This window comes from Pteronotus mesoamericanus, unplaced genomic scaffold, assembly GCF_021234165.1.
Source record: "Pteronotus mesoamericanus isolate MK-2021 breed Mesoamerican mustached bat unplaced genomic scaffold, CSHL_Meso_final scaffold_54, whole genome shotgun sequence".
Lineage (NCBI taxonomy): Eukaryota > Metazoa > Chordata > Mammalia > Chiroptera > Mormoopidae > Pteronotus > Pteronotus mesoamericanus.
The window spans coordinates 56,277,471-56,301,533 of record NW_026555321.1 but is presented as its reverse complement, the minus strand read 5'-3'; the positions used below and the strand labels follow the sequence as shown (position 1 = coordinate 56,301,533).

The 24,063-nt window shown below is 38.7% G+C and overlaps 1 protein-coding gene across 2 annotated transcripts; it reads left to right on the top strand.

Annotated features, from left to right (window-relative positions):
- Positions 1 to 11,899: 11,899 nt before the first annotated feature.
- Positions 11,900 to 23,735, top strand: PROK2 (prokineticin 2). 2 transcript variants are annotated; one of them, XM_054595098.1, is made up of 4 exons: positions 11,900 to 11,995; positions 15,428 to 15,553; positions 22,287 to 22,349; positions 23,631 to 23,735. In XM_054595098.1, exons 1-4 carry the CDS (start codon positions 11,900 to 11,902, stop codon positions 23,733 to 23,735), a joined length of 390 nt encoding a protein of 129 aa, XP_054451073.1. The 2 variants fall into 2 exon arrangements, with proteins under 2 accessions (XP_054451073.1, XP_054451074.1); XM_054595099.1 differs by lacking the exon at positions 22,287 to 22,349.
- Positions 23,736 to 24,063: the final 328 nt, after the last annotated feature.

Genomic DNA, 24,063 nt, shown 5'->3' with positions numbered 1-24,063 from the left:
GTCTACACATCTCTAAAATAGAACCCACTAATTTCTTTTTTGTTTACCTTATTCTGGTTTAGAGAAAAACATACATAGTTATCAAGTAGACAGTTCAAGCCATAATGATCAATTTAAACATATTAAGTACATTTTTAGGGTTAAAGAGTATGGTATATGAAGATAAAAACCCAAAGGTGAAGTCCTCAGTAATGTTTTCTTTGTGAAGTAAAATAGATAATTGTTGAGGTGCCCTCTGTTTTCCTTAGAGATTGGAAAGGTCCTCGTAGGTGTTCTGTTGCTCCTTGAAAGCAGGGAGCGTGTGTGCAGCTCACCATGGCTGAGATATGAGCAATGTCAGAGGGGCACACACCTCTTGCCTGTGTTCTATCCTTCCTTTCTTCCTTTGCTAACAGATCTTCACTTCCCTTAGGAGAATCACCTCTCTTATTCTTAGTTCCAGTGGCCTGGATAGGATGACCCTCATATGTATCTCCTCATCAAAGCTCCAAATCACAAGCCTGTCCTACAACATGGTCCATCTCTGTGGCCATGGGGACTGGTTCAGAGATGAGCACCTCCCCCACAATGATCCACTAAGATTAGTTATGGGATTTCTGCTGGAATTATGGAGGAAGAGAGGGAGAGCTCCCTTTCATGAATGAGAAATAGAATGTGAACCTGGACCTGCTGGAGCCACCTCACTCAGAGGGCCTGGCAGAAGGAGGCCAGCCAATGCAAAATGTGATTGAGGCCAGCGTGCACTTGATGCTGGCCTCTCAATTTCTAGAGGACATGAATTGTTTCTCTTTCTTTAAGTCAGTTTCAATTGGCTTTCACTACTTGACAATTAAAAGATTCCTGAGAACTTTGGCTCAGATACCTGTTTCTGTAGGAATTTGTATATAGCAGGCAAAACTACAAAATACAGAAAATAATTAACCAACAAAACAATCAGGGTATCACTTGGGAAGGGACACACTCAAAACTACTGGGTATTTAGAACTGCTTTGGCTACACAGGCACGTATTTTATCATTTTTTAAATTTACACATATATTTTATACCTTTATATCTAGTTTATATATTTCAATTTTTCAGAGATTAAGAAACTTGCACAAAATGACAGGGCTCATAATGGTGTAATATTAGCACTTATCTTGCAGTGTCGTGAGGATTAAATGAGGCAAAGCATACAAGGTTTTAGCATCATGTCAGACACATAGCAAGTGCTCAGTAGATGTTAGGTGTTCTAATAATAACATTCTGGGATATTGGGAGCATTATAGAAAATAATGCATATTAAGTACTTATCATAATTACTGGCATCTAGTAAGTGCTTATTTTAATGTTTGATACCATCATTTTTTTTTTATCAGTACTGGTTAATATGTTTTCCTGGCCAACATTGTCTTCCACAGAAACAGATATGGGTAGTGGTACATCATTTGTGTTCTTTTGCTACCTTGCATTTCAAGAATCTTCACAACAGTATAGAATTTTTAATTTCTACCTGTGCTGTACAATGCAGTAACCACTAGCCATGTGCAACTATGTAAATTTAAATGTAATTACAAACATTGTTCCTCAGTTTCATTAGCCGCATCTCAACTACTCCATGGCACATGTGACTCATTGCGCTGTTGTAACTGTGGAAAGTTCTACTGGACTGCAGTGTGATACGCTGGGAGTGATTCAAACTAGAACTGAAAAAGCATAGAACTTCCACTGGTGGGTCTGGGAGAGGATTCACTTTCTGGGGAAGGTTTCCTGGCTGGGTCCCAAAAAAGGGTCACAAGGTAACCTCACCTTGATCCAGGAACAATCGTTCAGCATTCCTCTAAGCCTTGCACACTCAGAGCCTGACCTGCCTGCACCTGTAGAAGGGGAGCAGGGCACTTGGAATAAATAGGTTTGGGCATAAAATCAGAATGCCAACCTTTGATTTATAATGAAAACCCTCACTGCCCAGGGATCAGAGCTTAGGCCCTGGGGCTCCAAGGCATCTCCCTGCAGGCAAGCCCATTCGAACTCCAAGGGTAAACAGAGGACTGTGGTGAGCCAGAATCTGAGCAAGGGTGGTGGTCACATGTAGTCTGAATGTGCTATTCTTCACGTTCAAAGGGGCCTATCACTGGAACCAGACAGGCACATCCATGGGCTGATACCCCTCCTGTCTGATGGATTGTACATCAGGACTTTCTTTCTTTCTTTCTCTTCCTTCCTTCCTTTCCTTTTCTTTTAAATGTTTATTTTGGAATAATTTTAGGCTCACGAGAGAGTGCAAAAATGAAACAGAGAGTTCCCAAGTACCCTTCACCAAACTTGCCCCAAGGATAGCATCTTATATAACCAGAGAACATTCTTACAACCAGGACATTGGTGTTAGCACAATAGCCTTTTCTTTTCAATGACAGATACTTTACTGAGTCCTTAAACTGCATAAGGCCTATTGCCACTTAATTCTCATAATAACCCTGTACTCCAGGTGTTATTATTAGCTCCATTTTATTGATCAGTGGACCAAAGCTTAAATATCTTTCCCAAGGCTACACAGGTCCTAAGTGACAGACCTGGAATGGACTGCAAGCCTGAGTCCAGAGCAGCATCCTATATCTGGGAGTTGACTCAGTATCTATTAGTTTTGCCTTTGCCCAATAGGAAAGACGGGGAGCAGTGGACAATTGTCCCCCAATTCTGACAACATGTCACTAAACCCAGAATTTGCTCATTTAGTAAATTTATTATAATGTTCAAGAAAGGCAAATAATAACATTTACTTATAAAATGTACATTTATTGAGCTCTTATAATGATGCAGTTCATGAATCACACATCTGCTATTTCATTTAATTTTTACAGATATTATTTCAGTTAGTTCTCATAACAACTCTCTAAGCATGGAACCATCAATCTCCATTTCACAGATGAGAGAACAGAGGCTCTGGGACATGCAGTAACAGATAGCAGGTGAAGGAATACTGATTCAAATCCAGATGTTTCTCTCAAGAGATTGAAGCTACACTCCAAATGCTCTCAGATCTAAAATAAGAAAGTTAAAAGTAGACTGCACTTATTTGGAAGAGGAAGTGATGTACAGCTTTGGCCTTGAAGAGTGACTAAGTAATGAGACAGGAGAGTGACAGTTCTGAAGGCGGGTAGGCAGGACCATGGCGCCCATGGCTGTGTGATGTCAGGAAAGGCACCTGCTTGATTAGAACTCGAAAGTGAAGCTACTGAACAGGATGACTGGGGTCAAATCACAGAGAACCTTGCTTTTAAGAGGGGTCTAGACAATGTGATGAACTATCAGTTTTGGAAATCAGTTTAGTGTTTTGAACATAATAGTGATAAAACTGTTGCTCTAACTAGATATATGCAAACTTTGTAAAATATTTTTCTATCATACACTTTATGTCTATTGCTGTTACTCATATTACATTTTTCTTACTTTAAGAATATTTAATGTGGATATAAGGGCATATAATGTTTTTGTTATATTTACTTCTTCACAAAGGGTTATCATTAGAGATTTCAGAAACTGTTTTTTTAAAAGATTATATCTCAATATTTCTGTCTAAACACACATAAATCTGAACATTACACATTACCATAGAAAGCTTTACAAAATGCCTATTTTACTCAAGTTAGAGTAATACATCAGAAACAATCTGATATTTTAAAGGTAGAAAAGTGGAAGATAATTTTTATATACAACAAATGGGGCTTGGTTATTTTAAATCATAATAGTCCTATATGATGAAATGCTATGTAGCAAGTAACATTAATGGCTAGCTGTAAACAGTTTAGATCTCTATTTGTTGACATAGAGATAAATTACATGATATTCCTAAGGGGAGAAAGAAGCAGATTATTAAAACTATATGTATAGTATAACTCAAACTTTATAAAAACAAAACCAAATAAATTATGTAGACATGCACATATAAGAAAATATAAAATTCAACACCGTGGAATACTAAACATATTTAAAGTATCTTTGGGTGATGAAATTGATGGTAGTTTTTATTCTTTATTCTTTCCTGTATTTTTCAAACTGTCGCATACAGCATGTGTAATTTTTATAACCTGCATAAAATTATAACATTGTATGAATAATGATTTTTTTAAAGAAAGCTGCTAAAGCCATTGAAGAGAAAATAGTAAGAAAGGCTAATACTTTGGGATCCTGGAAGCCCCTGTCATTCTTAGCCAAACATGTGTCTGTTCTTACTTGTAATACATTTTTTGGTAACTGAAAGAAGAGAGAAACTGTTACTCTGAAAATAACCATTTGGTAACCACCTGCAGTGTAGACAGCACTTTTCAACCAGTGCCTACAGGCACACAGCAGAGCTAGAGTCTCTGGGGCTCTTTCTTCACAGCTCTCCATGTCTTACCTTTATGTTAAAGAACCAGAAAAAAAAAGAACAGGAAAATCAGGAAGAATTTTATCTGACAGGATTATCAAAACTCAGGTGTTCCACTAGGAAAAAAACTGCTTGAAATCTATTGGTTTACACAAACTGAATGTATGAGATATCAACTTATAAATAAGACTGGCAATTATTTAATTTTAAAATAACTGAAATCATTTGGGTAGGATTTGGGGAGTTTTATCAACTTTATGGAAGACCATGAGCTCCTTAGTCAAGATAGGGTTCTGGAGCCCCATCCACTGTGTAAGGAAAACACTTGTACTCAAAGCAGCCCAGTAAACTCATGCCCTGACCCTTCTCCCTCCCCCTACTTATCCAACTTTAGCTATTATGATAGGGATCTATTATTAAACAGACAAACAGAAGAGAAAATGGAGGAGAGAATGCTGTAATAAGATCATAAAAGCACAATTACTATGGATCATTGGCTAGGGCTTGGAAATATTTTATTTACAGTGAATTGCATTTATCAGCTCAAAAACATTTTAGAAGTAAACAAACAGTTAGCAATTCACCACTTAGTCTCAAAAGTGAGAGTTTATCCCACCAAAAGTAATTTTCCAACCCGTCCCCCTCAAATCTATGCTATCCTTTTTGCTACTTCATAGGCCAAAGATTGATAATACTCTTGTATACATTTAGCAAACCCAAAGTCTGCCAAACTATGTGAAGGGCAAATGACACCAGTGGACAGAGACCCATGGTGCTTTAACATCAAATGCACAAGTTGGTGGCCATCTCTCACTGCAGTAGCAGTGGAACCAGCCATTGCGATGACTCAACCAATAAGGCAGGAATCTCCATGAACTAGTCTTGTGTTTTTGGAAAATGTATTTATAACTGTTTTGTAGATGGTATCCATACCTCAAAGAAGTGCGCATACAGGAAGAAAAAAAAAAAGACCTTAATCAAAGAGGCAACAGAACCATGACTTTCTCCCAGTTCTGTCTCCTACTTCCTATTGAAATAAAATCTTTTGAATTCTCAGTTTCATCATCTGTAAAGCAAGCTTGAAAAATTAGAGTATCTCAGCATTCCTTGTATTTAATTGATGAGCTCATCCAAGACTGGCTATTACATATTCAAAACATAACGTAAATTTAGTGGAAGTTTTGTTAAGGCTTGCATGTGGTCAAGATAAGGGATTTCGATTTGCCTAAAATTTTATCCCTGACACAGGCAAAACGTGCTCTGTGACTAAATAGATTAGAAAATCTAGGTTGCACCAAGTTGGCTGGTTTCTTCTTGTAGCACTTCTCAGGGCCTTTACTGTGTTGATACAAATTAGGACTCCTTCAATGGTCTTCAAAATTATTTGATCATTAAACTCATTGTTTTCTAGCACAAACACTCTCTGGAAGATGTTGTGCTAGAGTCATCAGCCTCCTCCTGACCCTTCTGCCTAAATGGGCAAGCAGGATGTATTTGAGAGACTACTTATCTTGTTAGGTGAGAGGTACCAGCCTTGTTAGAACTCTGACCAATGAACCTGCAGAACAGTAGTGTTGATTGCCTGTTTCCTTTACAAAAAATATAATGGCTCCTCTGAACTTGTTCTTCAGAGAAACTCTCTGGGAAAAAAATCCCCAGCCCCTGAAAAGGCACATGTGTAGAATTGTACTCATTCTTTGCCATTTTAAGTCTTGATCTCTGAGTTGCTAAGATGGAGACGGGTAGATAGATGAGAGAGAAAGGGAGAAAGGGAAGTTTTAAGATGAGTTTGAGGAAAATCCACACCATAGTCATTGTTTCTTTCTTCTGATTATTGTCTACCTAAATTTCCTATGGCAATATTTAAGTAAAGCATATAATTAACAGAGAAGCTGTACACTTAAGTTATTTGACATCAGACTGACCCAGGGGGAAAGCCAGCTCTGCTATATAGAAGTTATTGTGATCCACAGTAACAAAATTCACATTGTATAACATAGTTAGTCTCTCCAAATCTCACTTTTCTCATCTGTAAAATGGGGATTGTGGTAATAATTATCTAATAGGGTAACTGGGGGTATTATACAAGAAATATTGAGATTTATTGAGCACCTACCATGTGCAAAGCACACACAGAGCCAGCCTTTACATTTAGAAATTGGGGCTCTGTTAACTAGTTTGTGCCTATAAATTTCTATACCCAGATGCCGTATTATTTCAATCCTTTCCCTCTGTAGAAAAACAAATATAATCCAAATTTAGGGGAGAAAAACAAATTGTTAAATGAAATTTATTTGTATGGGATACCTAATAAATGTTGATCTAAAAGAATAAAAATCCCTACCCCTGGTTTTTAACTTTAAGAAAATTCTTTGCTACATTGACTTTCTTTCTGGAAAGTTACCAAATATGCTACAGATTTGCATAACAACCTCTTTCTTTTAGTGAGGTACATGATACACTAAACCTTAGCTCTAAGACCCATTTGCAATGCCAAAGATAAATATTAAATACATTCAGCATTACAATCAGGAAAACCTAAATCTTTTAGAATCCAATGTTCATCCTGACCCCTCATATTATTTCAAATGCATTTTATACTAATTGTTTTAAGAAAATTCTTCCTCCTGGGTTAATGTTTCAACTATTAAAAATAGGTAAACTTTATTGTACATTATCACTTGAATAGACCAAATAATTTTAGTGCTTTTATAGGTAATTGGCTTTCAAATTGAAGCATGATGATTTATTTTTAAAATAAAGAGAAATCATCAGCATTGAAATAGATTAAAATAGATGTCTTATTTAGAATTACAAAAGCAATTTCATTTTTCATGTCACATTTAAAGCATGGTTATTATTTTTAAAATGTATTTCAGGCTGATATTATGGGTTTGTTAAGAAAAAAAGCCACCGTGTAATGGTACAGTGATGAAGATGAAAGGTAAAAAAATAAAAAAAAAATCTATTCTAATTTTTTCAAACCCATCTAAATGAAAATCATTTACACAAAGGCAAATGGGACCCAGATATAAGATTACCCGGCCCACCTATTATGCAATATTAATAAGAAGTCCTATGAAGATACACAGACACAAAAGTAATCCTCAAACAAGCTGGAATCGCTTTTAAAACTAGAGCTTTATATAAAAGGACAATAAAAGTTCTCTTCATTTACATAGTTGAGAAAATGTTTCAGGCTTCCAGCTAAGATGACAGACCAAACATGCATGTATTGCCCTTCTTCCTCAAATTCCACTGACATGTATTTGTTGAGCCACTACTATGTAACAGGCAATTGAAAAGAAAGTACATATAACAAAGTGAATATGCTAGGGGTCCATTAGGAAGCAGGTGAGTTACATTGATAAATGAGAGAGGACATCAAAAGTATAGCCCATAATATATTTAGTGGTAACAAATTGAAACTGAGGAGTAGTAGAGAAACTCCGACTCCTCTCCTTTATCATCTAAAGCAGGAGTCCTGTAATTACACAATTGTATGATTATTTGATTCATGTACACTTCCAAGGGGCTGGTTTCATGTCTGTTTGCTCACATTTGCCCCCCACACACACACACCCCCTCCAGTACCTCCTACAACATTTGGTCATAGGAAGTACTTAGTTAGATGAATAAATGAATGGTGGTTTACTACCCATCTAAAATATATATATCAGTTTAAACATTTACTCTCTTTCAGAGTCTTTGGATAATTCTAGTATAAGGAATACTAAACTAAAAAAACACACACACAAAGGAAATATTACATTATTATATATAATAATTACTAATATCATACAAAGTTCATTGTGCTCATTAAGGAGTCTAAGCCATGACTGATTGCGTTCCTAAAAAATGTGGCACTGTTCACTACTTGTTCTTAGAAATCAGAGTCTACTGCAGACTTGCAAAGTCCATTCCCTTGAAGATAGGCTAGTCATGTGCTTGTTTGGCCACTACAACATGAACAGAAGTGATGTGCATCAGTTCCATGCAGAGGCCTTTGAAGGCTGGTGTGCAACCCTCCAGCTCCACCCACTTGTGTTATTGTCCTATGGCTGACATAAGAAATTACCACAATGGTGGTTTAAAACAACAGACATGCATTCTCCCATGGTTCTAGAGGATAGAAGTTTGAGATCAAGGTGTCAACAAGGCTATGTTCCTTATGATGGCTCTAGGGGAGGATTTTTCCTTGCCTCTTCCCACTCTGGTGGTTGCTGGCAGTCGTTGGCAATCCTTGGCTTGTAGGCACATTACTCCAATCTCTGCCTCCATTTCTGAACATGGTGCACTCCTGTGTGTGTGTCTCCTTTGTGTCTCTGTGTTCAAATCTCCCTCTCCTTTCTTTTATAACAAGGCCAGTCATTATAGTTAGGGCCCACCATAATCCATAATAGCCTCATCTAAAATTGATTACATCTTCAAAGACTCTTCTACCAAATAAGGTCACATTTACATGTACTTGAGGTTGGAACTTAAAAATAACTTTGGGGAGAAATACAATTTAATCCACTATACTACCTTACGCAGGCAACCATGAAGCACATGTTGAAATGGATCCTTCACCAGCTTGGGTCCCAGCATGTCTCACTGCAGTGGTAATAAGACAGGTTTGTGTCTCCCAATGCATGTCATTTCAGTCCTATGTCCATTGAGTAGAATGACAGACTAAATCACCTGTACCAGATAAAGAATCTATCCCTGTAGCTTTTTGATGATCACATTTAATCAATCCACGTAAATTAAATGTGTCTACACTGTATGTCATTTGCCTGTGACCTGTCTCTGGGCTGTCCTCTGAAGAATATCTTCCTGCTGATCATCAATCATTTACTGAGAGTGCCTGGTAATATGTCTATCATTGTGCTATGTGCCAAGAAGGATGTGTGGGATGTTAAACACAAAGATTCTAAGGAGCATATCATCAGATTAGGTGGGAAAGATAAAAATAACTATATCAGTTTTGGCTGAACTTGTAGAGGATATCAAATAATAAAACTTGATAAGAGGTCACCTTAATAGGGCTCCCAGTCTGTCCTAGGCATTGTGCTTCACAGGTATTACACCGTTTAAAGCCCATGGAGGTTGTAATCCATGAGGCTGATATTTTATATTCATGTTATAAGTGGGAAAACAGAGGCTTAAAAAGATTAAGTAGCTTGTCTAATGATCACTCAGAATTCCAATCCAGGTCAGTCAGATTAACAAATGTGGGATCCTATGGACTTTTCCTGGACTGCCCTTCCATTCAGCTGAACACTGCTGGTCTTCTAGGAAATGGCAGTCTATGCTCTGAAATACACAAAGATGGGTTCTCCTCACACAGTCATCCCTGGGCTGAATCGATCATGTGGCCATATGAACAGGCTGCAGTAAGAAATAGAGCAGGACAGGCAAGCTACTCTTTAATTTCTATTTCAATGTTGGTAGGCTGGTCTTCCTACCTCACTTATTTGTATAAACTAATCCAAATTCAACCTTTCATCTTTCCTTTATAAAATGGAACTAACTTTCAGACTTCATTTTCTAACTTGGCCATGGATGCAAAGATTTGTCATATCAGGGGCTTTCATTTCTTCTCTAGAGCATTGAAACAAAAGAAACAACATGATCAAAAGAAACATGAAACCAAAGCAACCCTGTTTTTAAGTGTTTCCAACCTTGTTTCAAAACAGCCGGCAGAGGACTGTCTTCCAAACTGCCATGTATGAAGCCATCCACTTATGAAATCTAATTTTCCTATGTAGACATATCCTGTTTTTTATGCTTAGAGAAGCAGGGAATACCCAAGCTAACACCCCATAGTACCAAATATGAAATAGACCAATTTTTCAAAAGTTGTAGGAATGCTAAAATCCATATCGACTGGTTTTTACATTTACCCAGCAGCATTCCCATGCTAGTGTTGGCATGGAGCTTGGAAAAGGAAACTTTCCACCATACTGTCACTTGCTATTGTTTCCACTTATTTTACTGACTCCAATTTTAACAATTTTTTTAATGTTAAATAAGTTTGATTCTTTTGTTTGAGCACATTCTGAAACATGAAAACAGGGGTGAAAGGTGTTAAAAATCAGTCAAAGATTTGGTTTTCCAAATATTCAGCTGTTTAACATTCAGATAATTGCCTGCTTCCCCAACACCCCTCCCCCCTGCCCCCGCCCCACCCTCCACACACACATTTAGTCTAAATGCTTTGGCATAAGGGAGCCCCACAGTCTGAAAGCAACTTTGCCCCAACTCTCCTCACTATATTTATTAAAGAGGCTGAAAGACATAACCGCTTTTCAACAGTTTGTGGTCCTTAAGGGACTAGGGAAAGCCTGCCATTCTGGAGAGTTAGGAAGAAAATTAGGCTTCCCAAATTTCGGCGCAAGCAAGTTTGTTGTGGTCGCATGTAAGCAGTCTTAAAGCCATATTCGTTGAGGGAAAACAGGCTGGGTTTCTTAGCTGGGCTCGGGTCGGAGATGGAGGGTGAATCTGCCAGTCTTCCTGCAATGGGTGGCCTAGAGACCAGGAGACCCGAATGAGGGAATCACACACAGTAATGCTGTGTGGCATCTTGTAAAACCGAAGCATGGTTTTCCTGGGGTGGAAAGCAACAGAAGGACTGGGCTTCAGGGCCTGGTGCACCAAGCCAGGCGTTCTCATTTCCCTTTGGCACTATCCAGAACTGTTCTGCCCGACACTGGCAAGATCTAAAGAGAGAGGAAATGCTCGTGAGAAAAATCGGAGTGAGAGGGTCAGAACAGATGTGAGCATAAAGGAAAGCATTTGAAATGAAAGAAATACATTGGACTCGCACAGCTGGAAGGACAAATCCCTAATGTCATCAGGGCTGTGGTATTAGGGGTGATTTTGCTCTCCCTTTGTTCTTTCCCCGTCTTCCACGTTTCCCGTTTATTTGTTTGATGTTGGCCTTTTCTGTAGTTGGACCATGAGGGCAAACCCGGGCAGTACCTGACGCACAGCGCGCTCCTCGTGTAGACCTGCTGAACAAATGAACACGTTTAGAGGCTCCTATCCCCCTACCTCCACCCCGTCCCCCGATTCGCCCACAGCGTCTGGCACATAGTAGGCGCTCCCTAAACATCTGTAGAACAAACGAGCTGCTAGTAGTTGGCGCTGAGCACGTGTCATTTCAGAAACGAGGACGGCAGCCGAGTGACTCTCAGCCCACAACAGCGACTCGACGCGAGCGAAAAACCGCGGCCGCGAGTCTCACACGGAGACAGCGGCGGGGCGCGGGGCACCACTGGGGGTGCTGCCTGCGTGGCGTCCTAGGCGGGGCGCAGGGCGCCGGCACGTGTCCTCTCCGGCGCCGGCCGGTGGGTGCGTGTGTGAGCGGGGGCGGGGTGTGCCTGGGGAGTGCCCGCGGGCTGCCGGGCGGGCGCGGGCTGAGTCACGGCCGCGCTCGCCTTTATAACCGCTCGGAGACTCGCGGGAGCCGCCCGACAGCCCGCTAGCCCGCAGCTCCACACTCCAACGAGAGCACCCGGCCCCGCGCTCCCAACGGCCCTCAACCGCCTCCAGTCCCGAGGACACCATGAGGGGCCCATGCTGCGCCCCGCTGTTGCTCCTGCTGCTGCTTTCGCCGCTGCTGCTCACGCCCCGCGCCGGGGACGCCGCCGTCATCACCGGGGTAAGCTCTCCGGCTCACCTGTCTGCCGCAGGCGCGTCCCCGAGGCGCCCAAGGGGCCTGGGGAAGGGGACCGCGAAGGGGCGGCGAAGGGCACGGGAAGGGTCGCCCGAACCGGGATAACTGCCCCCTTCGCCTCGTGGCGCACTTAGAAAAGTGAGTGCCCTGCTCGTGAAGCAGCTGACGGCGCGGGACATTGGGCGCGCCCTGGAAGAAAAATGACCAAAGTACCACTGTACCACCTTTATCGCCACTTTTTCCGCCTGCTCCTCCTTTACCCCCACAACCTCTCTTCTTGTGTTTAGCCTGTTTTCCTGTTTAGATGAAACATGGTTTTCAAAGTCTTCCCAAGCACTTTTTCAAGACGTTCCAGCCTGGAATCTTGAAATTGGAAGGGCCCGTCCGGAAATGCAAAGAGTCAAGGGTGAATCCCCCCATCCCGAGTCTTAATCCTGCTGTAGTCGAGGACTGCTCCCCGCGCATCCTCCTCAGAAACCATTTGAAATAACTTGGTCCCAGGCCGTGTGTGCACTTTGAAAAAGCAATGGGGGCACTTCCTTCTGGGTCCCAAGGGTTTTGTTGTTTTTTTGTTTGTTTGTTTGTTTGTTTGGTCCAGTGTCTTGAGGTTCTCCCTATAAAAGTTTCCATTTCCAATTCCCGATAAAGCATCTCCAGTGCTCCGGCATAATTATGGAGTAGGTGGTCATGTAAATGTTAGCTTAGAGAAGACATCTTCATTTGGAAATAGGAACTAATTCACTTTTCTCGCACTCCCACCAGTTCTGTGTATGCATCCAAAGGATGAATTTACAGCACGGAATTTAAAACTTTAATCTATTTTACATCAACAATACAAACCCGCTATCATTTCCTAGTTCAACTGCTTTACTCCCTTTTCTCAAGTCTGAAATTATTTTACACCTCCATTAAATTTCTTCGAATATCTAAGTGCACATTATAGGATTTAAATAAAACCTCTATGTTTGACATGATTACATATAGATAATGAGATAAAATTTAAATTTAAGGGAAATGTCATTGTCTTGACAAAATAAAGCTGCACTGTCCCCATGTTAATTAGTAGGTTTAGAGCAGATGATAAGCCCAACAGTTTTGGTTCTACCCAGGAGTTACATAATTATAAGCATTGTGATGTTTATTAGAATAGTTTTGAGTGTTTTGGGTTTTGTGGGATTTTTTTGTTTTTGTTTTTGTTTTTGTTTTTGTGTTTTACACAATGTATTTGAATAGCTTTGTCAGTAGCCAGCTGGTGTAATTGAAAAAATGTTTTTATGGGTCTTTCTAATACATGAGAATTGAAACATGATTGTTTTCTTCCCCTCTTCTCCTGCTGGCTCATTTTAAATTTCCCCTAATCCTCTAAGCCCAAAATTCTTCTGCAATGTAAGTATCTTTTTGTTCCATTCACAGGGCAACAGATTTGAATAGATTTGCAATGGGTTAAGGATGAAGGGCATTACAAACAGCTAATTAAAAATACACAAACCTATGCACTTCTTTGTAAATATTTCCAAGAACTGAAGCTTCGTGTTACAAAGTGAAATTTTTATCACAGTAGATGTTTATCTATAGAGATTTAGGCTTGTTTTATAGTTATGTGTGTTGTTTTGTTGCTGTCATTTTAACTCAGTGTTACAAAAAGAATTCTTTTAAAAGTCTCTAAAGCTATATGACAATAAAGAAATATAGTTATGTTTCCATGACAGGAGCCATCTGGAGTCAAATGAAAAACTAAGTAATTTGTCTAGATGTATTGTCTATAGGATGTTAAATATCCAAGTGATGGACTGAATTTTAAAAGATTTTTGGCTGGATTTTGACTGTCTTATCCAAAGAGTTTGTGGGGCTTCAGAATTCAACGTCTTGAGCATCTGTGGAAATAAAATACTGCCTGAAATCTCCACTTTAAATATTTATGTGGTAATATGTGTAGTCTTTTTAAAAATGATTTATATGTTCCCATCAATTTGCTAAAACCATATTTGAAAAGATCATGTACTGAACATCTCATTTATGGAATAGACTAGCCACAAATACATGATATCTGGCATACAGATAAAAGTTGGAAAACAGAAATATTTAAATATTTTCCTATCAATGTCCAAACACCTCAATGTGGAAATTGTAGTTTTTGTCCATCCAGATACTTGTTTTAAATAGGCTGAGAAAAAAAATATTCTAATGGGGGAAATAAATCATCTCTAAAGCAAGATCACTTTTAAAGAAAAGTAATGAATAAGAGTGTGCCCATATAGACATTTATATTTTTAAAAGTTATGGCTGTCCTCAAAACTAAGAACTTTGAAGGCATGTTTTAGTTGTTTCCAATAAATGTACACTTAAACTTGTGCTTAAATGATAAACTTTTTAGTTTCCTACATGCTATATAATACAGTATATTTTTACCTTATTGTTAGCAAAAACAGATTACTGCACACCATTCAAACAAAGCATCCTATTTTTTATTGATTCAAGGAAAGAACAATAATTCTTCAGGTCTATTTTCATGCATATAAATTTAGACTTCATTATTTATTTCTATTTAATAGAGTATGGAAATACCTCCATAGCTGATTCTTTCATTATATGTATTTCACAATTTTTATACTGGGAGCAGGTGCCTTGAGTAATCACTGTAATAGGTAATTGTGTTTCCTTATCTGATGGCTCTGATAGAATAGTTTGGTTAATTTTGTAATGTACACATATGTATATCCTAAGCCAATAATTTTCTTTTTTGCAGGTCACTCACTGGGGAGGAAAAAAAAGGGGGGGTAGCATAAGGGAAAGTCTTGGTCTGCCCATTCTCAACCTATGAGATTTCTTTCTTTAAAGGGGAAATGGTAAAAATCAAGTCAGTGGTATGAGAAACAGCAAGTCTCGTGAACTAAAATGCAAATATTTGAAAGGGAAAATGAGCACTTCTAAAATTTACATCAGTGCCTTTCTGCACCTGGAGCAGTTTATGGCAAACTTAGAGACCATTTAAACACCTTTTTGAAACTGGGCCCAATGTATTCTGCAGTTAATAGTCATAGAATCTTGTGGCTTGATTTATGTGGGTCTTAATGGACATGCATGCTATATGGCTAATATAGACTCATTTTGTTCAAGTTCAAAGCAAATTCAATAAAGCATTAGAAAAAGAGAGCTGAGTTTTTAAAAAATAGTGTTTAAGATTTTCATAGTATGTGAGCCATTTTTAGGTTATTTTTTAGAAATGGGGGAAAGCTCTTCTAATTATATTTTATAGTTAATGTGTATAAACACATGAATATTACAGTTTTTATATATGTGATTGTTAATAGAGTAGCAGTTGGATATTTAAAGTGCATTTTTTATTGCTAATTTTAGATTTTCTTCGCCTGAGTCTTTTCTGCTATCTATATTTATCTGTTTGCTTATTCATTTCAGGCTTGCGACAAGGACCCCCAGTGTGGTGGAGGCATGTGCTGTGCTGTTAGTATCTGGGTTAAGAGCATAAGGATTTGCACACCTATGGGCAAAGTGGGAGACAGCTGCCATCCATTGACTCGTAAAGTTAGTATGTATATTTGCATTCACAGTGGTTCTTTTATGTTGCAGTACCCTAACTTTGAGCAAGGTCTGTGTGACATGAAACCCAGGGTAATGTGCTTGAACCTGGAAGTTAGTGATGATGACAATGGAAAGCCACCTGCTCTTCCCTTTCCCCTTTCATTTGATAGAATTGTTTCTGCTAATATTCTTATTCTAATGATCATTTGCATATCATTATTCTCATGACATGGGAGACGTTTCATAAATTCAAACATATGAATTTGCTTAAAAATCATTTCAGAAGACATATATGTTATACATATGATATTATACCATTATATGTTTCTTTGCAGAAATCAGAGTATAGAAGTTCTTGAAAAGACTTTTACTATCAGGCCTACTGATAAGGCAGAAGTAAAGAAGTTATGTAGTATGGTGGAGGCATGTGCTGTGCTATTCGTTTCTGGGTTAAGAGCTTAAGGACTTGAACTCCTATGAGCAAAGTGGGAGACAGCAGCCATCCACTGTTCTATTTTTCAGAAAACTGTCAATAATACAACTAGTCTTATATCTTAATTCAAGATACAAAAGTAGTTGACTCTATCTACAGGATAGATTGTTCACAATCCTAGAGGTTAATGATAGTTAATTTTCTAATATATCTTATTTAATAGTTTAATATCAGAGTGACCTAAAACACACTTTTGAAGGGTTATTGGCAGTAAGTGGTATGACCATAGGATAGCAAGGTTGGATAGGGCTCTGGAGGTTGTGCTGCAGATTCTCACATCTACAGGGGCCAAGCAGGTTTACACTGCTCTGGAAGGGGTAGGTGGGAGAAAAGAGGGTTCTGGGGGTGTGGGGAGCTTGGAAGTCTTTGCTCTTCAGATTAAACACTTTTGAAGCACAATAGGATCTCAGCAAAATCCTCCAGGTATGCCAGGTTGCAGTGCCTTGCCCTCCTAGTCCCATGTTCTCATCTTACCCAGCAGTAAAGTGAAGTCCAAGGGAAGGATTTGCCCCAGGCCAGGTGGCTTGTTGGAGGCAGAGCTCAGTCTCTGCAGTGTTCTCTCTACACGTTATCAAAGCAAATTGAATTCCACCTCTATTTTTTATCACATGTGCATAGAGTTTAAAACTAGTAGAATCAAACATCTTCTCTGTACCCCGCAGTCACAAGTAACTTAATATTTTGACTTCCTTGGACTAAACATAATGGGATAAATTGGCTTAGTTTTATCTCTGTGAGCAGTATGTAATAGGGACTCCAGTTGTTTGAACCTATCTGAAGACTGAGTCTGGCTTTCCTGTGGTTTCCTTGAGAAATACTTCCTGTTACGTTTAGACCATTCCTCCCAAGAGGTTTGATCACTTGAGACTGTACTGCCATTTTTAAACATACTATGCACCTTTTACTCTTGGCCATTTTAGAACAGGAGAAGTTTTAAACTGTTAGTCATCTGTCCTGATGCCAAACACCCCATGAGGAGCTAAAGCTGGCCCAGCCACCTTTGGCCTTGATCTCAGTTTGGTCATGTTCCTTACTGAATGTCAGTCATCTTTTGTACGTTCAGCTGTCACTGACAAGCTTACTCCTAATAGCCTTCTCCTTTAAGAACTATATTGTTTTTGTACAGTGTTAACATCACCACACGTGCCCTTGGTGAGGATCACTGTTTGCTGAAACAAGTGAAGAGTGACATATACTATGGAACAACTTTTGTATTAACAGCAATAATAGTTACCACTTGCTGAATGCTATGATGTGCCAGATATCCTATTCTAAATGTTGCATATGTATTTCTTAATTAATGCTCACAACAAGTCTGTAGAATAGAGTTGTTTTTGTCATAATCCCCACACAGCAACATTAAGCCTCTGATGGTTTCAGTAACTGGTAGATTTCACAAGGTGACCTGTCAGAGGGCAGACACCAGATTTCATTTCTTGTCTGTGGTCTTAACCACTATACTCTTCTTTCTCTGCAAAAGCTGTTGTTGTGTTTAACTGGAACATTTTTTAATCCAGTTAACCCAAACTGGTTTGTGTGGGTCAGAGGTTCACTGGGATGGGGGTTAACAGTCCAAGTGGGAATTTGACTCATCCTGTAGTTCTGATGCATTTTCCAAATCTGAGATACTTTAAAAAGAGAACCAAATTGTTTTCCTGGCTCCCATATAGCGTCTAGTTCAGATTTCATATAAGGTCAATTCTGAAAGTAAACAAAATCATTCTCTCATAAACGTGGGTATATTTCTAAGCTTTTGTTTTTATCACAGTTTTAATAATGAAGCCTCTAGTTATAGATTATGGCTTTCATAGTAGAATTAAGTGACAAATATATGAAGTATTTTCAAAAATAAGATTTTATGTCAGATCTGAACATTTACTCTATTAAGGTGCCCACTTGAAATTTGTTTCTAGAATTCAATGTTAAAATTTTTCATATTGGTTTTTTTTCTGTCTTGAAGATACTTTTTTTGTCATTTCAATAACCTATTTTTCATCTCATAGTTGTTACTTCTCTTGGTTGAAATTAACCTATTCAAGTAAAAAATCGAGATTCTTCCAGAATATCTCTCAACTATATTCTGTTCAAAACAACTCGAAAAAGAAATCATAAATATATTCTGATGAAACTCTCCTCTGCAGTTTAGTGGCTCATTAGTAGATGGTAAAGAATGGAGACACAGTATAGAAAACTCTGTTTTAATGTGATGTACTCATTATATCTGCCTCCCCACTCCCTTTTTTTAAGAAAAAAAATGGGTTACTTAGTTGTGGTCGCAGGAATTAGTGATCTAAAAACACAAGGCTGTGATCTAAAAACACAAGGCTGTGATTAGTTGAAGACTACCCATGTTTAAACTTCGCATTCTGGTTTGGCTTAGTCACTGGCCACAAATGTCTGTTTATTTTGATAAAGTGAACAATAGTTGATTAATGAAATTGAGAACTGCAGGTAGGAATTGATAGCCCCTGAGTTCAGTTTACTATTTTATTTCACATGCATCAACCAACTTGTAGAGTTTGCAGTGACTGACTGCTGGTCTATACTTTTATAATTACTTTACATTTAACTTTACATTTGATAATTCAAAAATAGAGTAAAGTATAAGTCCATCTAAGGGGAACATATCTTCTAACCACATTTTTAGGCAAATAATCATTTTAACATGACTTCACTTTTAACAGTAAATTTTTAAACAATTAAGAATAAGTTACTGAATCATATGAATATAGGGAGTACTTTGCTATTTTTAAAAGTTCCTTATTTTAATGTCTGCTAAAACCCATAATTTTCAGAGTTTATAAAGAGGAGCCAATTCTGTTCCATTCTGTTCACCTGTTGGCTTTGGGAATTTATAAGTATGTGATTAATGCTTTTATTTTATTGCTTATTATTTTATGAATTTTTTCAACTTAACCATATTTTCTCCCCCAAATTAATCTTTTTTAATTTTGCTCCATTTTATATGTCAACGCTTAAGAAAATTTCTTTAAATGTTTGCTTTTTTTGTTTAGCTGTAAGACTTGACAAATACAATTTTCATTTCTGAAGGAAAAAATCCAAATTAAAACATAGGTCTTTTGTTGGTGTAAAAAGAAAACGGAAGATTTAAAAAATTATTAATTGTTTCTATTATAGACTCAACCTGTGACAAAACATTGTAGACATGGTTGTAATTTCAGGGTGGCGTATGAAATTTTTGAAATGGCAACTAAAAAATAAATTATATCACTACAAAATGTAGTAAAAGACAGGTAGAAGAAAGCATAATATGCTAATTACCTCATCTTTCATATCACGGATGTCAAGGACCCCTGTCTGCTCTTGATCTCTTGGGGAAAGATTGTAGCCATGATTACAGGTTCGTTGGCCATTGGCAGAGAGATGCTCCCAAAATACATGTTTTGGTTTAATACGGAGTTTTTCAGCCTGGACACTACCAACATCTGGGTCAAATAATTCTATGTTATAGAGGGCTGTCCTGTGCATTGTGGGATGTTAAACAATATCCCTGGCCACTATCCACTATCAAGTTGTGACAACCACAATGTTTCTGGACTATGACAAATGTCCCGTAGCAGGTTTGGGGGCATTTCAAGCGTGGAGTTGGGATGGAATCACCCTTGTTGAGCACCACTGGTCTAATCCTACACTAATCTAGCCTACAGGACAAAGTATAGAAGATGCAGCACCCTCATTTCATTGGGGGCTTCAGCAGCTACCCAAGCACACAGTTGCTTTTGACTTTCACCCACGTGGGATGCTCGTGGCTGCCAAAGAGGAGGGCCAAGTTATGTGGGGGATCCCCTTGATCCACAGAAACTACCACCCTTCTTTCTTGCAAATTTTTTATGACCCCCTAGCCCTAAGAGACCCAAGGCCTGCCTGCCGACAGCTCCCCTAACCCAAGTTCCACCCCACCAGTGAGGTCAACCCACCATTTCTGTTTTCAGTCACTCTTTCTGAGGAGACAATGTAGTGGAAGGCCAAGGTCAGGGTGGCCTCCAGCATTCTAGGCCTATGTTAACCCTCTACTCACAAATGAGAGACAGATAAATGATTGCATTATTTAGTGTTATATGAATGCATACATATTCCCCAAAATTTGAAGAAACAGTTTAAAACTTTACAAAATTAAGATACATAGTTGTCTTCATAATTATTAAAAGCAGAAATTGTGGGAGCTGGGACTTTCAGTTTTTATTTTATGCACTATTCTGCCATTTGATTTTTTTTAACTATGTATCTTTATTGAAAAACATTGTAACAAAACTGGTTTAATTATAAATAAAATTATAATAGGACCAGTTCTTAATGTCGCATGACTAGACTTTTCTTCCTGGATTCCATTATACTTTCTTCTGTAACAAGATTGGCTGTTTTGAGAAGAATCACAAAAAATATCTTTGTTTTGTCTCAATGCTATTTCCTCTTTTAAAAGGTGCTGCAAATGGATAAAGATCATGCCTTCACCAACATGCTGCATGTTCTCCCTGGGGGTCTTCTAAAATTTGCTGTTTAGAGTTCCATTAGAAACAATGGATTGAGTCTATAGTTGATTATAAAGTAAATCATTAAGTGTGGGCTGAATGATTAGCCCTCAACTATATTTGTGCATCTGAATATGCCTCTTCTGTAAGCACTTGCTTATACATTGGGGACCATCAGACATCTATTAGATTTGTCACACAACATAACGTGTATATAGAGCTAGAAGTGAATGGGCCAGTCAAGAAACTGGCAAGGATCTCTGAGCATGTCAGGTCAGAAATTGTGGTCTTTGTCACATCAGGCCTGTTCTGTGTGGGAGTTTGTGTGTGGGGTGAGGAGAGGTCACAGGACCTGAGATGGGTGTCCCTTTGCCTTCAGGGAAGTCACAGACTGTGATGAAGGCAAGAGTGGAGGAGAGAGATAGATATTTAACAAATATTTTCTTGAAGGTCTTCTATGTACCAGACTAAGTGTTATGTGTCCTTAAACAAAATAGACCAGTCCCTTCTTCAAAGAGCCTGAGTCCAGGCACAGTGGTATTGGAGGAGAGAACAAAATTTGGAAGAAAGTGAAACTGGGTTTGACTATGACACTTTCCTTTTCTAGCTGGGTATGATCTCTGTCAGGGACATTACCTCACCTCAAGAGGAAGCCACTCAGCTCATGTCAAAATGAGGACTGGCATATGGGCCTTATTTGATATTTATACACAGTACCTTATAAGGCCTGGCCCATGGCAGGCTGCCACTGTTATTTTTCTTCTCTGTTTGCTTTTGGTGCTGACAGCCCATGTGACAAGCCAAAGGAGTGACCACAGTGTTGTAATGCACAGGACCGTAAGCACCATGAGAGCACTTATTAGTAGCTGAAACTATCTTACCGGTTATTTATCTTTCATCATTTAAATGTGAGCTCCGTAATGGGCAGGAGCTTTCCTGGTTTTGTTCATCACTCTATCTGCAGCACCTGAAAAAGAACCTGACATGTTGGTGACACCAAGTAAATGTCTTTTGAATGAATGAATAAAAGATACATGCTTGGTACTTTCCAGGTACAAGAGTTTCATTTGCTCATTATAATTTTAGTTCACTTATTTCAGGCTGCTTTTCCTTGGAGATTGCTGCCTATGTTACTTTTTCTCAATCTCAGCATTATTGACATTTTGGGCTGGAAAATTCTTTGCTATGAGGGTTGTCCAGTGTACTATAGGATGTTTGTCAACATCCTTGGCCTCTACCCACTAAATGTCAATAGTACTGCCCTCTTGGTTTTGACAAACAAAAATGTTATCTAGACCTTGCCTGACATTCTCTGGGAGAGTGCAGGCAGCAGCATCCTCAATAGAGAACCTCTCGCCGAAGCAGTAGCTTTAGTCTTGACAAAAAAAGGAGCTCTCAAAGTCTCAGAAGGGATTGTGAAGTTCATGGGATACAACTTCTCATACTTATAATTGTCCTCACTAATTAAGCTGCGCCCTCCTCTGACATATTCTCAGTGGCCACAAATGAGCCAACCATCTATGTATCTTTGACACACACAGTGACAGAACCATTCTGAGCATAAGTCTGCATGCTGCTGATGACCATGGTACCCATGTGTAGACAGTGTCATTAGTGTAGAGCCCTGAAAGCAATGCCCTTTCAAAAAGACAAAGGCATGTGAATGTCTCTGCCTGTCCATCACATTTATACCCTGCCCTCTTCCTGTTCCCTTTGTATATATTGATCTCAATCATCTCCCTGGCCCTTCCAGAACCATTTTGGAAATGGGAGGCAGGAAAGAAGAAACAGGAAGAGAAGAAAAAGGAAAAAGGAGGTAAGAAGACCAGGAGCATGGTACAACTCAAAGTTAACCAGAATAATTAGTCTTGACCCTTGTTGGACTACCATGGAGTTGGGCCTGTTCTATCAATTCAACCCAAAAATAAAGTTAGAATGGTTCTGCCACTGTCTACAGACTGTCGTTCTTTTCTTTTTATGTATAAAATTATTTAGAAGGCATCTGGAAGATGCATCTCAGATTTCTCATAAGGACAGATAATTGGTGTGGGATGGCCTCTTGGTGAAATAGACTTAGAAATACACTAGAATTGCACCAAGTAAAACATTTGAGTTGGAAAACAGGAAGGATGCATTTTCCTGCCATGTGTAAATTATGGAATGACCCAAGGCATGAGTCTCTACTAGCTTGCCTTTCTCACTTTACCCTCAATCTGAGTCATTTGCCATCCCAGTTAATTGATTCTTACCATTTCTAAGATTGATGTTAAATTTTCTCCATATAACTTGCAAAGCAGGCAGATTCTCATGAGGCACCATTCCTAGGGGAAGAAGGATAATTTTTGCACTCTGCCTCTAGAAAACATAACTATTTGGAGTATGCTTTCCCCTGGCACAGAAAACCATCACACCAGTTGCTGGTTGACCCTTCTCAACCAGCTTCATTGGTGGCATAGACAGGGCTCTTAGAACGTCAGTTGAATGACTCTCGGGTAGAAGCCAGACTTTCACTGAAGGCTCTCGCTAGGCAGGGTTTAGTTAGTTCCATTTCAGCAAATGGAGCTTGCCTACTTCCCTAATTTTCCTCTTGTTCCTCTTTCCTCCCACCCCCAGAATGCTGATTCCTCTGACATCTGTGTGCAAATGTGTGAAGTTATATATTGTTCATTGTCAGTGAATTTATATTTGTTTATTATATAGATGTAGTCATGCCATAATATAATGCTCTTCCTAAGGAGCTTCAGTAGCAGGACACTATAAAAAGAATTAAAATTAGAAAAAGTAAAAGGTGTGTAGCTTAGTGGTTAAAAAGCTTAGTCTTTTGTCCAGCTGCCAGCAAAGCTTTAAGTTCTGGGTATGTGACCTTGGGCAAGTTACTAATGTGTCTGTGCCTCAGTGTCTCATCTATAAATGGGTATAATTAGTTGCTATCTTCAGAGTGGTTGTAAGGATGGAAAAGGATAATACATAAAAGTGATAAGCATATTACCTGATGAATCGTTAGCATTCAATAAATGCTAGCTATTAGAGATTTCTCAAGAATAGTTCAGTATTTTTTTTGTTTCCTGCTCTGACTCGGTTTTCTTTTTTATTTTAGGTTCCATATTTTGGGCGGCGAATGCATCACACATGTCCGTGTCTGCCTGGCTTAGCCTGTTTACGGGCTTCATTCAACCGATTTGTTTGTTTAGCCCGAAAGTAATCACTTTAGAGTAGAAACTTTAAATGTGAACAGCCACGTGATTTCTGTAAAGCCTATATTCTTGTGATTGTGCCAAAAAAATAGTATGCCAGAAAGAAAAGTTATTACTTCCTCAACTTTCCAAGTAACCTTTCTAGCTTTGATTTTTAAATGACCTCTTTTTATTGAAAGGATTTTAATTTTGGATAGAAATGTAACATGCAAGGTATTATAGAATTGCTTTTCATTTCCCTGTTTGTGTTTTGATTTGGTTTGGCTTTTTAAAATGCCAGTAACTCACCTATTTTCACAAAAATGAGGAGAATAAGAATTTGGTATCTTGTTACAG